The sequence below is a fragment of the Dysidea avara genome, chromosome 3 (assembly GCF_963678975.1).
Source record: "Dysidea avara chromosome 3, odDysAvar1.4, whole genome shotgun sequence".
In the NCBI taxonomy this organism is placed as follows: domain Eukaryota; kingdom Metazoa; phylum Porifera; class Demospongiae; order Dictyoceratida; family Dysideidae; genus Dysidea; species Dysidea avara.
Window position 1 is genome coordinate 49,564,009 of NC_089274.1, and position 15,513 is coordinate 49,579,521.

Below are 15,513 nucleotides of genomic sequence, written 5' to 3' on the forward strand. Positions count from 1 at the left end.
TGGCCGCCAGTCTCTGGTTCCTCTGTGGCTGGTAGAACTTGTGCTGGACCTACAGCCTTCATCTGGATGCGACGGTTCAGGAGCTGTTTTCAGCAGGAGTAGCCAGTAACACGCAGAAGTCATACATGTCTGGCTCCAGGCGGTTTTCGAAATTTTGTAACACATTCACCATTTCCTCAGCATATCCTGTGAATGAGCAGACATTGTCCTGCTTTGTGGCTCACCTATTCAGCGATGGCCTCACCCCAGGGACAATCAAACACTACCTGGCAGCAGTTCGTCTCACCAAGATTTCTCTTGGGTATGGGGACCGACAGATAGGTGGGATGGCTATACTGGAGTACATCATCAAAGGTGCCAAGCGTTCATCAGGGCAACAGCGTAGGTACCATTTGCCTATCACTCCTGGGATCCTGGAGCGAGTCAAGAATGTGTGGCTGCATAGCCCCGATACCCGTGATACTGCTATGCTTTGGGCAGCCTTGTGCATGTGCTTCTTTGGCTTCTTGTGAGTAGGGTAGGCAGTAGTTCCAAGTGATTCAGGCTTTGATGCTATTGTTCACTTAGCCTATGGGGACGTCCAGGTTGACAACTGGGTGCAGCCATCCTGTGTGGAAGTATACCTGAAAACTTCCAAGACGGATCCCTTTCGTCATGGTGTGTCGGTTTACCTTGGGCAGACTGACAGGGTGCTGTGCCCTGTAGCAGCTATTCTGGATTACACAGTCCGTCGGGGATCTGCCCCAGCCCCTTTCTTCACCTTCTCAGATGGCCGTTACCTCACCCGGGTAAGATTTGTGTCAGCAGTGAAAGCTGCATTGGAGGCAGCAGGTATCTCAGTGTCCCTCTACACTGGTCATAGCTTTAGGATTGGGATAGGCACCACAACGGCTCATGTGGGGATCCCTGACTCACTAATTCAAGTTCTCGGCTGGTAGGTCAGCTCGGCATACATATGCTACATCCAAACCCCAAGGGACAGGTTATGTGCTGTGACCAGAACACTGGCTGAGACTGGTTCTACTGGTTGAGACTGGTTCTACTGCTGAGACTGGTTCTACTGGTTGAGACTGGTTCTACTGGTTGAACTGTGTGTCTTAGAACTTGGTATATACTATTGTTTGCAGTTGTATTGCACACTAGCTAACTCATGTACGTCCTTTTGAATATAGTTGTCGTGTGAGTGTTATAGATTTTTTTTTTATTGATTTTTTTTCTCCTATGCTTGGGTGAGGGGTGATCTCCCATACTACAGCCCCCTCGCTGTTATCTCACCCAAGCTTGTCCTGGAGTTATAGCTAGCAAGCCAATAGTGACGCAGCACTAAGCCAACTGCATCGGGTAACAACCACCTATAGATTTTGAATGGTGAATGGATAGCCGGCCACCCACAAACCAGGTGGCCCGTTCCCCTTATACAGCCCCACTACTCAGGCCATAACTAAGTAGTAGGCATCTTGGGGGGTGGCTACTTAGTGTATTGAACTCTGCTGGTCTTCAGTTAAAGAATGAAACAATACATTTTTGAGTAAATATATCAGAGATCGGTTATACGGTTATGAGAAAAAACTGATATCTGAATTTATGAAAATAACCAGTCAATTAATCGGTTAACCGGTTAAGTTTCACAGCTCTAGCTTTAGCATCCTATAGTATATGTAAACCTCAGCTCAGATGAAGGTTACATAATGGCACATTGGCTACCATATCGCATCTTTCTTCATTTGGTACTTGGTGTGCTGAGACTAGCCCACACATGATGACTTTATTGGTTTAGTTGTGGCTTGACTGTTGCAGTAAATCATTTTGTAGTATCAAAACAAACAGAAAACATATGGTCACTTTCCTTGATAGAAGTTCTGTTTGTTTAGTGTATGTAGGTATGGCTGCTGTAGTTGTAGTGGCTGCTATAGTTGTAGTGGCTGCTGTAATTGTAATGGCTGCCAAACATTTGTGATTCCAAATAGCAGATCAGCATTGTGTGACTGGTTTTGTTATGTGCTGTTTAATTGCCACTAGATGTAATATTTGTTTCTTATCATTCTAATTAGCTACGTTCTGAAGGTTCCTTTTGAAGGATCAGGATCAGGGATAGTGTATATCTGGATTGGGAGGTATGTGTGTATCTGCATGTTAGCCATATTGTATGACCAAACTACATTATTTGCTGCTACACCATCACTAGCTATACTTTTACTCTACAATTTGTTAATTGTTCTTATAGCCAAGCAACTCAGGAGGAGGCCATCAATGCTGAGCAAATGGGTCGTAGCATGTTTGAGGTAGGCTCAGTCTACAAATTGTTGAGTTACGTATTTAAATCCTGTAGATGAGCTTCTCAAATCAAACTATCAAAGAAGGAGCAGAACCGGAGAATTTCTTCTGGGTTGCCTTGGGAAAACGTGAAGAATACGATAAGGTAATGAACAGTAAGTGGGAAAAACATGAATTTGTGGTTAAGAGCAAAAAATTTTCCCTCAAAAGTTACATGTTAGAGACATGACCTGGTAATGTGTGTTCATGGCCATGGTATATATATATATAGTGGTGAAGAATTGCTGAGCTTTCAAAGAAGTGATCCCTAATTTGCCATGGTAGTGATTCAGAGTTTATAGTTAAGACCTTTCATTGGTGGTGATGTCCATTTTTAAAACTAATAATTGTTGAAGCATGACTATAGTGATATCATTCACACTTGGTACACCTCAAGAGTGCTACAATCCAAGGGCAAGGATACAGTAATAGGCTAGCGTCGATTATGCTAGCATAATTTTTGGCATAATAGGGGATGAAAAACATAATTCTGGCATAATGAGGAACATAATGGGCAAATTTTCAGTCACAACGTCAATGGCTAACCTGTTTTGGATGGTGAATGATTCCTGATAATGAGTAGAAACAAAGCACTACTACAAGTTTACACCTCGTCAAAGTGAGTAGTTTTCATTGTGGGTTTGAGTTTTATAGGATGCATGCAGTCATGTGCCAACTAGCACCAAGGCATGGCAAAGTGGTTTAGCTGAGCTTCAATGCTATTATATAACACACCTCATTGTCTGATTTTGAATAAAACATGATATGGTTATGATTATTGGAAGCTCGATTGGAAAACATACAATAAAAGCTCTGATGATAATAAGGTTAGTATTGAGTCAGATAGCTAGTAAATGTCTGGACATTGAAAATAGTGCATGAGGTCTGGAGGTTAATATCAAACGGAAAGTATTTCAAAAAGATGGAGATTCTCTAATTGAACAGTCAAACACTCTAATAGAACAATCATCGCATGCAACAGAGGGATTGAGAACCATTTAAGTGTTTGTCCCCAGTAGGCTAAGATGTTCTTGGCATGGTGATGCAAATACAATTTGCATATTATACTGAGCTGTGGCTGTCCTTTGAATACCAATTGCTACAACTCAGATGATCAGTCAGAAACGATGCTTAATATTTTATTTGCATACAAAACTACAAAAATAAAATGTATGTAGCTTCTGAGGGACTATACATATGCCCCCAGATCCCTTGCTCTAATATGCCTACAAACTCTGGAGCACATCCCAATTTCAAGCTATTGCTATTATTTGTATATTATTGCAGTTGAAGTGACACTTCCCATTTACATTCTATCATATGAAGAACTTCTGTACACAAAGAAAAAACACAAAATAAAAGTATAATGCATTTCTGAAAAGCATGAAAACAAGCATAATAGGCAGAAAATTGAGAAATGCCACAAAGCATAATAGGCAAATTTTGGAGCATAATAGACTTCAATTTGGCACCTAGTTTGAACAAATTTAGTGTTGTATGGGTGATACATAAACAAAGGTCACTATTTTTGAGCATAAAATGAACTGTAGAGGATACCAAAGGTCAAATCTGTGATGGCTCCACATCTCAAAATACACTTCATGGTTGGTAGGTACTATGTGCAAAGTTTCATACTTTCTGTACAAAGTGCGCAATATTTTGCTATGCCGCTCTACTACAAGCCTATACCGTAAAGCTGGTAATGTTTGAAGGGTTTTTATTTTCAGATGTTTCAAAGAGGTCCTTCTCTTCAACAAATAAATTCCCACATGTGAAAGCAACGATCTGACTTTCGGTGATTTGCTTGTGTATTCCTTGAGTTTTAGCTCAGAGACTCCCTCAGTCTTTTCTGCAGTGCACAGGGATAGGATTATTCCATCAGTAAGTCAGTTTTTGGTAGTATATTGGCATGTTATCACCAATGCCAAAGTAGGAATTTTCCCACAGACTAGCTGCCATCATTTATACTTCTTGTTTCCATACTTAGAGCCCTATTTCATTTACAAGTTTTAATTGCACTACTTCATCGTTGTAGCATACACGAATGGTTGTGACTGCTTTATCAATCTCGTTGCTGAACATATTAAAGGGCGTGGCCCATTGCTGTGTCTTGCTACAGGTTGCAGCTATGTCATTATGGTGGTAGCCACCCAGGCATGTTCTGATCATTTAAGGATGTGGTCCTATGCAACAATTTTGTAAGTGCAGCTGCTGCACGTATCTACTGCTGAAGTGCTCCAAATAGTTTTGTGACCTCCTTTAATTTAGGAGGGAACCCTACTACCGTACTGTTTGATAATGACACTCACTCCCTTTGTGACATATTAAGTCACACAGTTATCCTGGTCTATTTCAAGATTTTCTGTGTTGTTTTCATCATGAGATTGTGACTTACTGTCCATCAGTGTCAGAAGGCAGTAATCAGCATCCATAAAATTTGATGACGTGTAACACAACAAGTGGGAACTGTTGACTTATGCTAAGCTGCACTGTGTGAGTAGCTAATTTGTTTGCAAGCTTATTAACTGGAACTGGAGTAGCAAAATGTTATTAATTGTCTCCTATGATGTAACACAGCTTGTGATAACTATTTTAGCTAACTAATTATTGATTTTCCAGACAGCCATTAATGTTATCATGGCATCATAATTTGTAAACAATTTTATCCCATCACATAAAATTGTTTATACTATGATAATAATGACACAACATTATGTCATTGCTAATATTATGTGTATCATCAACATGTACATGATGATGTGTATACTGTGGTATCCTTGCCAACCACATATTTACAAGATTCTGGTGACCAACAATAATCTTAATTTATTTATTTTGCCCACAAGTGTATCATGCTATAAGTTGTATCAAATTATTCTAATGTGGTTATGTGATAAACCACATGTATATACCGTCCAACTACATGATCATGAATATCTCAACATTGTGAAAATGAAATGGTTTGATGTTAGCATGATTTTTATGAAGATAGAAAAATTTACAAGCTTATCACTGTTTATCATTTTGTATTTAGTTACTTATTACTTATTTATAGGAGGCAACCTTCCTGCGCTATACCAGGTTGTTTCGTTGCTCCAACAGTAAAGGGTTTTTTTCAGTTGAAGAAGAATGCCAAGACTTCTGCCAGGTGGGCAGCACATTAATTAAGAGTGCATGAGATAGTTAGCTATGTCATGTGTTCTTGATGTCATGATGATAACTTCTCCAAACTTGTAGGACTCATTGTCTGAAGATGATGTAATGTTGTTGGACACTGGAAATGAAGTGAGCTAGCTTGCTATTTGTTAGTATAACAATGGAATATTTCTTTTAAAGGTTTTCATTTGGGTTGGCTCAGTTGCTAGTGATGTAGTAAAGAAACTTAGCTTAAAAAGTGCCCAAGTAAGTTGCTATATGGAGACCACTTCTATGTCACGTACTGCTTACATCATCTCTAGGTGTATATCAAACATTTAGCTGATCATCCTAATCAACCACCAAGGAAGATACGAGTAGCCAAACATGGTTCTGAGCCACGTGAATTTAAGCGATGTTTTCATGGCTGGTCATCATCATCATCATAACACCAATCCTGTATATTAATCCTGTACACTGCATGCGTATTATAACAAGTGATCAACATGTCTGTTTATTAGTGTGAACAGTTGCCTTGTAAAAGGAATGCACACAAGTGCTTAAACTATAACTAATGATTGTGTCTACATGCATTTGGTGGTATTCATGTGAATTTAGTTAGTTTCCTTGCATGCAGCTACACTGACAGTGTTCTGTAAGAAGTGATCAATGAAGGGTGTGGTATGAGATATCTAATGACTATATTTTATAGTTATAACACACTTACAAGGAATATGATAAAAATACACACTCACATATAATTTTGTCATATCCCGAGTAATTGTATTATAACTGTTATATTGTAGATGAAACAATTATAGATAGTAAGTTGTAGTGAAACAGCACCTGTTAAGTAAACATCCTTGATGACATCCTTCATGGATCAAACGCTTTAGATTCTTTAGCGGTGCCATGCCCATCTACTTGTGATTGGTGAAGGAGACAAGAGTTCATCAAAAATCCTTTTTCAGTGCTTAGGTGAATGGTTCTAGGCACTTGTCAGTATTAGAGACTTGCAAATCCTTGATGGATCAGACATTTTAGACTCTAGCAGTGCCACGCCCATCTACTCGCAATTATTGAAGGAGACAGAGCTCATTGAAAATTGCTCAGGTTAATAATTGTTGGTTGATTTAGGCTTTTGTTATTAGAGACTTGTTTACTGTTTAGATAAGGATTTCGCAGAATGTGTGAAGTTACACCATATATGGTAAGCGTAGCCACAAAGCATAGTATATCAGTTATATACCACAGCGTCACATGTGTGATATATATACCGGTATACTACCTACAATAGTGTCATGGTATCAGACAGGTATAGATTGCCATGTAAATTATCCCATATGGCAAACAGCTTATCAATTTGCTATATGATAGCTTGCTTTAGTACTACATTATATTAGACCACTCCAGTTGGTATACTGGTTTCTGGTCCCCCGCCCACATCAAAAATCTTTAGATTAGTCATTACTGCTATTATTATGATTTTGCTGCTTATTACACATGTGCAGCATACTCTACACATGTGCAGCATACTCTACACATGTGCAGCATACTCTGCTTAATGTCTATCTTGCTTATATTGGCACATGTTGCATTGCTTTCTGGTAGTGATTTTAACAGTATGATAACATAATGACAAATTCTCCCGCCCACATGCCCCCTTCAAAGTGAACAGGACCAGAAACTGGTATAGCAATTGGAGTGGCCTTATAATGTTTCAGTTGTTTGCTAATGACAAGAGCTAATTTATATGCGATTTGTATTCTACATGTGTTCAATAATATCATGCTGCACAGTTCACTCAAGGATGAGGAATCATATGCACTGTTAAAAACACTTTGTTCCTGTGGGTGTGTAGCTATTACAGTAAGTGTTCACTCCCTTACAACCAAGAGCTTTTATTATTTACTCTTGTTATGACTAATTGAATGATAACTCAATACACTGGACATACATAATGATGAGATTATAGCATAAATAAACTGGTATACTCTTGCTAATAGTATCCATTGCTCAGATTGTCTGTGTTAGCTGTTAGATAATGGCCTAACCATGGAACACCACATTCTGAACACAGCTCACCATCATTCTAGTTTTGTTGCCTATTATATAAAAGTGAACTGAATCATTGCATGAGGAGTGATTGTGATTTGAGACAGTATGTCCTAACACCTGATAACTGCATACAAAACTAACCTGCAGGACACCTTGTATGGTGTCCTCATTTTCAAATGTCCTGATTAACAGCAGGTTTAGTGAAGACTTACAACTCAGCTAATTGGTCTGGGTGTGGCTTAATGTGCTTGGTAGGGGATGATATTGTAATGCTGGGCTCAAACTAGTTAAAGAGCTATATAGAATGTGTCCAAAAAACATTACTAATGTTATTGCTAACATTAGGCACTGAATTGTTGAGCAGAAGTTCGTGTGAAAACAATAATGGAACGACTAGAACATACGTAGGAGATACTTGGTTTGTTCCCTTATCGAGGATCGCCTTGGAATTGAGAATATGTCATACCAGCTATGAGGTTGGCTAGAGACGAGAAAGACAGAAATGACAGTATTTTATCTGAATAATTATGTGTTGGAGTTGATAGAAGCTAACTCAGGTTGTGATTGTGATCGTAGAGTCCGTGAGTTTGTGAGGAATGCTCTGCACAGCACACACCAACCAGTGGCTGTTTTAGGCACTGGTTGTTCTATAGCTCTACCATCCCCATTGTATCCATTGCTGGAAGAGATGATATTCACCTTCCACAATTGTCCTATGGAGCAACCTTACTGTTTGTGTCACTCACTACTTCATTTCCCTATTTCAATCGAACAGTACCAACTGATGTATCTACTTCTGAAGAAATAATCAGTTAAGAAGTTTAAATGGAAATGTTATGTCATACATAAGTGGTACATCTAATCAAATATTGAGTGAATATGCGATCACTACTCTACGTGTTGGTAGCTAAGTCATATTCCAGACTCCAAGGAAGTGTACTTCAGTGGTACCAACCATGATACTAGCTTTGAAGATCAAAGTACATTTAGAGAAGAGCTTCATTGTGCTGGCATGTGAGTAGGTATGATGTACACTGGGGTCAATGGAATGGTTGATGAAATGATGTGTTATTTGTATCATCACAAACTGACTTATCCATATTTCATCTGGATACTTTCTAACAATGCCGGGAATTGGTGACTGCAACAGATGACTGCTGTTGAGGAAATACAACTAGCCACACATGAAATTATTCATTTTGGTTATCCACTAGCAATGATGATGATGTGTTGGGTGTTACTAATAAAACATTTAAACAATGAATACTATCAATCCTATATTGAAGAATCTCAAAATATATATGCTACTGAGAGAGACAATTACAGCTCATCACTACTGACTACAATTGCGTACGACACAATGTGGACATTGGGTCTGGTATTGCACAGTGCTAAGGAAAATTATCCCTATTCAATTCCAGTTTAGCTGATTTCTCATTAGGAAATGACAGCATTTCTGGAGAAATATTAGAAGAGCTAATTAGCTAAGATTAATTTTGCAGGTGCTTTTGGGAAAATCTCATTTGATGAAGCAGACAAATGTCTCCTTACTATAACAATCCATCAAGTACAAAATGGAACACTTAGGTCTTTAATCTCCTTCAAGTAATAGCTCAGTGTTGGGTGAACTAGTTCTTAATGAGAATAAGTTATTGTGGTCTATAGACAATCCACCACCAGATGTGTTCACAACAGGCATACTATTGGCTCAAAATTGGGCTGGTGGTGTATTAATGTTGGTGTTTTTAATAGTAGGATTTGTGTGGAATAATTTCTCCATATTAATCAACTTGAACATTTTTATATACCATCAAAGCATCAAGCCCTCAACTCAATTACATGATATTTGCTGGTAATAACTTACTACTGTTAAGTGGAGTACTACTTGCAATTAGAGCAATAGTAGAACATGACATGGTGACATTCTCTAGTCTATGCCTGATAACACAATGGCTGTTTGATCTTGGACTGTTACTAGTTCTCAATACAACATTATTGAAGAGTTGGAGGATTTACCGAATATTTCACTCTTTCAGACAAAAGCCTGGAAAGTTGATTACAGACAATGCTTTTATCATTGCCTCCATTAGTTGGATATTAATCAACACAACTTATCACATTGTGTTTGCACTTGTTAATAAGAGTAACATTGTGAAGGAAAAGTTACTGCCTGTAGAAGAAAATGAACTTAGTAGTAGTATATTGTCTATCATCTGATCTGATTGGATTATTCTATATTCCACATATTGTGATGGCTGTCACTTTGTGCTTGTTGGCCTTCTTGATTCGTCAAGTCCACCACAAACAATTTAATGATGCTAAAAACGTTGCATTGTTTTTCTACACAACTATACCAATAGCTACAATCTGTTTAACTTTATCAGCTTTGCTTTCTCCAGTAAATGATATTTACAACCTGGCAACAGTGTCATTAATACTGGACTGTACTGCTGTTTGCTGTGTTGTCTTCATGTGTCAGTTGACTCTGTTTGTACCAAAAATGTTACCACTTTTTAGACATTTGTACTGCCACAGATAGCATGAATTCACATGTCACACTAAATTCACTAAATTTTAAGAACAGATTAAATATGTCATGGTTGGCCACTTTGCCTCAAAGATTAATTGCATTAATTAGCAATTATTATGTAATCCATTAGTACTCAAAAATTGTTATGGATTAGTGAGAATGTTGGCCCACATATGGAAAAAGTTGTTACTGGTGCAACTGTGACAAGCCATGTGAGATTATGGAGGTATTCAGAATAATAGAAGGGTTGGATTAGAGAGGTTTCACTGTATTTTAGTCTAGACAGGTCAAGGTCATTGAACATCTGCTTAAAAGCATAATAGATTGAGCATAAAAGGCTGGCACCTAACCCAGCCACATTTAGGACACAATTTTTTGACTTTAATAAGCATACAGGTACTTGCTTTCCTATAGATGGTAACGTATGGGAAAACTTTCATGAATGGCACTACAGTATGGTGACACTCTATAGTATGGTGACACTCTATAGTATGGTGAATGGTGACAGTCTACAGTATGGTGACAGTCTATAGTACTTGCAGCATATTCCAAATGTTGTCACTGCTGCTGCTTGCACCTTGCAAATGCTGCTGTAGCATAGTAATATTCACCTGCAATCTAGCTGTGTTGATGTGTTCCACTAGCAAACTATATAGTTGGTGTTCCACTAGCAAACTAGCTGATGTTCCACTTGCAAACTGGCTGATATTTCAGAATTGAATTAAGGTTAGCTATGATGCTATACATAGCTATGGTGAATGTAGCTTTGTTATAGCATAGTACTTAGTGCTAGCCTGTAGTATCACCGGCCTGCCTGCAAACTGATGACAAACATTTTTCAGACAGTCGAAACCATTGCAACTCCCTATGTCTGCCATTGATATCCATCTGCGTTCCAGACATCCAGTCTGAGCCATTTGGTCTCCTGTATACTAGCAACTGCCATGTTAACTCCTTAACCAAAAAATCCAATTTCCTAACAGCATAGTGAGTGAGGGCCTATGGTAGGTAGATGGGAAACTTTGGGATTTGGTCTCACCCTGCAGATTCTTTTATCATCTTCAGCACTCTCCATTTGTACCTCTCCATTTGTACCTCTCCATTAGGGTGCAAATAACAAATGAGATGGACCCAGAACAGCACCCTGAAAAGCCATACTCATGCAAAAAATATACAACACAATTAACATCAAGTTGCAAGTTTGAGCAAATAAACCACCTTAAAGTTGTTCCTGTGGAAGAACTTTTCTTTGGAAGGGCAATTTCACCAGGTATTTACGCATTTTCAAGGCAATGTTCCCTGACAACCTAGACCCACTAGTCATTTATCCAGGGTTTGTCCTGAGGATACTGCAATTATTTTCGTATGGCTACAGGAGTTTGTGTGTGTGTGTGTGTGTGTGTGTGTGTGTGTGTGCGTGCGTGTGTGCATGCGTGCGTGTGTGCGATGATTCATCAATGTAGTTTGCCGTGAGGCAGAAGGACATCACTTTATGGTGTATGGTGGTCTGCTGGTTCAGGTTTACGTACATGTGTGTGTATGTGTGTGTGTGTGCAATGCATGCATGGGAATCATATAATTTGCATATCAGCACTTGGCTCTTGGGCAGCACCGTATATTGCTGGTGAACACTGACAGCCATGGTTTGAACATGTGGAGTAGATCAGTTTGAAAAGTGGAGGGTCTCAGGCTTCCACAATCCAGATGCTGTCTGTCACAAAACAGTGACTTAATTAATGTCTTGCTAGATATCCAGAATGCTCCACATGTACAAGTAAAAATATAGGTTAGAGAGGGCCTGTTAGTAGCACAAACCTCCCCAACATCAACAGATAAACAGATCTGTACACAAATTGTTGTGCCCATCTTTTGCAATCTTCCTCAATCCCAAGTGTCCTTAAATCATCCATCACTGCCAGATCTCTCCATTGTTTCTTAGGGCCATGTCTTGAGCGGGTTTTAATCAGCTCAGCAAAAAATAGCTGCTTAGATATCCTATAATTGTCCATCTGTGCCAAATGCCTTAACCATGTACCGGCTACATTGATATCCCCCAATAATATCAGCCGTGTGCTCATTCATTCCAAACTGACTAGCTAGCTCCTTAAATGTTATTCTTTCCTTCCATTGCCTTGTTCTTGACACACCCAAAATTACTCGATACAGTGATTGTGAAAGCCTTCTAAACATCTAATGCTATAGGGCTCTTCACCATCCATGCTTCTGATCCATACAATAAAGTAGACACCACCACAGCATGATACATACCTCTCTTAGTCTGCACATTAAGAGCCCGGTTATCAAAGATGGAGGATCACAAACATCCAAATGCTCAAGTATCCTTGCCCAACTTACTTATCTCATTGACAACCTCACCATCATTTCTGATGTTACTTCCAAGATAAGTAAAATTGTCCACTGCAGCTATAACACCATCCTCCAACTCTATTCTCTTCAGGGCACCCCATTCTAAACTAACAGTAGCTAAGTCCCCATCCTCCTGCTGTTATTACAAAGGTCACAGCTATTTTTCCACCGCTTGTTAAGTGACTGCATACAATGCTACATCATCAGCAAACATAGACTCTGTATGATCCATTTTCCCGAGCCTTGCTTTGGCTGTTCGGTCTCCCACCAGCTTTCTTCCTATCTTATACCTCACAGTAACCTAGCTCAACCCCCAGACAGTGATTCTTCCAACTGCTGAAAAATACAACTTGACCAAAACTGGTGCCATGTTACACCCTTGTCTCTAATATTAATATCACCAGTGGTGCCATCACTCTCACCACAGCAGTCATGCCATTATGACACGACCTGATCAGTGACAACATCACTGCATGGAGGAACACTTCTGCAATACCTGCCACAAGGTCTCTCTAGATACTGAATCGTATGCCTTGCAGAGGTCAACAAAGAGCGTAAATAGAGTCATTGTGTTCTTTGCTCTTCTCAAATAGCTTCCTAGCTGTAAAAATTATATCTACACACACCCTTCCCTTATGGAAGCCATACTGAAACTCATGAAGGACCTTCTTGGTGATCAACTGAAGCCTATCTGTCCAAACAACTTCCCAACCACATCTAATAAATTGATTCCTCTGCAGTTATCACAATTCCTAAAATCCTTTTTCTTAGGTATCTTCCAGTCCTGAACCACACATCCCACCTTCCATGTGCACACCTCCCTCATTAACATGCATAATTCTGGGTCTCCACAAAGTATCGATTCAGGTAAGATACCAGTCCTCCCTCCAGCCTTCCCCTATTTTATTTTCTCCATAGCAGCTACCAGTTCATTAGAGGTAGAAGACATTCTCAAAGACATTGCATCGTTTCCCATGACAGCATTAATTCCTGATCACACTTCAGGTCCTGTAATTAAGTTACCATTTGGCTTCCAAAGTCTGACTGAGCAGGCCAGCAACCTTTTAATGCAATCAGTTTCCCATCTTGATTATGCTCAGCATCACTAATCACCCCACAGCCCTTTTCACCAACCCCTGGCATAATTGGAACTCACACATCAGAAAACTCTGCAACTGCAAATACCTTTGACAAACTCTAGCCTTGTCATCCAGTAGAGGATCAGAATTAGTATATCAGTAGCATCAATAAGTTAATCTGGCTGCTTCTTTCTAACATGTCCAACAGCTGCATCAGCAAATGCCTTGTACACTATTTTAAATGCCTGCCACTGTAAAGAAGGCTTTTAATTTACATTTCCGATTAATGTCTATGAAACTTCTACTCTTCCTAAAGCCACACTGTGATTCTGGTTGTACATCTTCAGCCAACTTCTGTAATCTTTCTTGTATAACTCCAGTTCCCAACTATACATCTAACAAACAAACACCTCTCCAGTTGTCATGGTTAGTAATGTCACCCTTAGTAGGAATAGGAATCAATATAGCATCCCGCCGGTCATTTGGGATGTACATGACCCTCTCTCCACACATCATGTACTAGCTCAAGCAATCTGTTTAAAAATTCACACTGACTACTCAACATCTCTGGTAGTATACTTGATTCACCATTAGCCTTTCCATTACTGATGCTAGAGTTCCTCCGTTTCAGTTCTGTGGCTCACTTCACTGACCTAGTTCATCGACAGAAAACTCGCTTTGAATATGATCTTGGTGAAGTTCCTCCTCCATCTCCCTTGCTGCTCTTCATTGGAAGAACACACATTTCCCTTCACCATACTGGGACCATACCTTTTCTACCCCATTGAATATCTCTAATACACCTCCATAATACTTTACCATTGTGTCTCGGCTTCTTTACCCTTACTCAAAAGTCAAAAACCATTCCTCCTTATGGCTCTTCATGCATCACTACAAGCAACAACAAACTTATGCTTATCTCTCTTCTCACTTATGCTCAGCCACAAACTATACAATTTGTTCTTTTCTCAATTAATGGTCTGATCTTTGTAATCCCAAAATCAATTAGGCTGTCTTCTGAATATCATAAATCTGCTCTAGTCACTTCATGTAATGAACCTCTCAAAGTACTTCAATTTTCTTGAATGGTACCACCATCATCATTCCATTCTGTCCCTAACAACTCACTGTCATCTACTGTCACCAAATATCTGCCTTAACTGTCAACTCTCCTTGTTCATCTACACTTTCACCTCAAAGACTTGCACTTTTTCATATTAACTTTTGATTGAGATCTTCTAAAACCGTTTGACACCTCTTACTACTAACTACAAATTCTTCCCTCAATAATCTGTGATCATTGTTAGCTCCACACATCACAGACACATCTAAACATCTCCTTTTTATGACCACATAATCAGTATACAATGACACTTTTGTGATTTAGGATGCCAAGTTTGCTTGCATATGTCCTTCTTCTGAAACCAGGTATTACACACTGTAGTCTCATTTGTAGCCAGAAAAGACAATTTCTCCTCTCTACTTGCAGCAAATGTAGGTGCATAACAAGAAAACATATGCAGCTTTCTATATACTACAGTCTAGTGCAACTGCTAGATCCCCATGCACGCTTTCCATTGACTACCTCCAGCCCTCCAGGCTTTTACTACTGGTCATCTCAGAACTATATAGAGCTGAGGCACCTTTTCCGGCCTCTATGATGAGTCCCCCTGATGTAGGCACAGCCCTTAGGGATGATAAAACAACACTGTCTCCCATGCGCCATATATATTTCAGCCCCAAACCACTTGGTCTCTTGTAGTCTCGCTAAATCAATATGATACTTCTTTAACTCCTCTATAATTGGTTGATCTTTCTTTCATCAGCAGTAACAAATTCAGCACTCTGCTTAGCAGTTTCAATCGAACCCTCTACATGTAACAATGCATGTTCTAACATTCCAAGATGCAAAATAATAATGCAAAAATGATGTTTTAGATTCAGAATCTCTAACTGCATTAAATGATGGCTCACCCTGAGAGGGGTGCAACACCTCTGCAGGGGAGCAGTCTTGGTATAATGAGAGTGATT

The 15,513-nt window shown here is 39.3% G+C and overlaps 1 protein-coding gene and 1 long non-coding RNA gene across 2 annotated transcripts in view; both read left to right on the forward strand.

Annotated features, from left to right (window-relative positions):
* Positions 1 to 5,975, forward strand: part of LOC136251460 (protein flightless-1 homolog) — a 46,969-nt gene extending 40,994 nt beyond the window's left edge. Inside the window, exons 42-48 of the mRNA XM_066043911.1 lie at positions 2,052 to 2,114; positions 2,225 to 2,282; positions 2,330 to 2,419; positions 5,369 to 5,461; positions 5,551 to 5,598; positions 5,650 to 5,715; positions 5,772 to 5,975. Coding sequence (XP_065899983.1) covers positions 2,052 to 2,114; positions 2,225 to 2,282; positions 2,330 to 2,419; positions 5,369 to 5,461; positions 5,551 to 5,598; positions 5,650 to 5,715; positions 5,772 to 5,897 — 544 coding nt within the window. The 3' untranslated portion in view covers positions 5,898 to 5,975. The remainder of the gene's footprint in view (positions 1 to 2,051; positions 2,115 to 2,224; positions 2,283 to 2,329; positions 2,420 to 5,368; positions 5,462 to 5,550; positions 5,599 to 5,649; positions 5,716 to 5,771) is intronic.
* Positions 5,976 to 6,397: 422 nt separating this feature from the next.
* Positions 6,398 to 10,051, forward strand: LOC136251467 (uncharacterized). Its single transcript, XR_010699104.1, has 3 exons — positions 6,398 to 6,561; positions 6,619 to 6,658; positions 7,852 to 10,051. It is a non-coding gene; the product is annotated as an uncharacterized lncRNA (long non-coding RNA).
* The last annotated feature ends 5,462 nt before the right edge of the window (positions 10,052 to 15,513 follow it).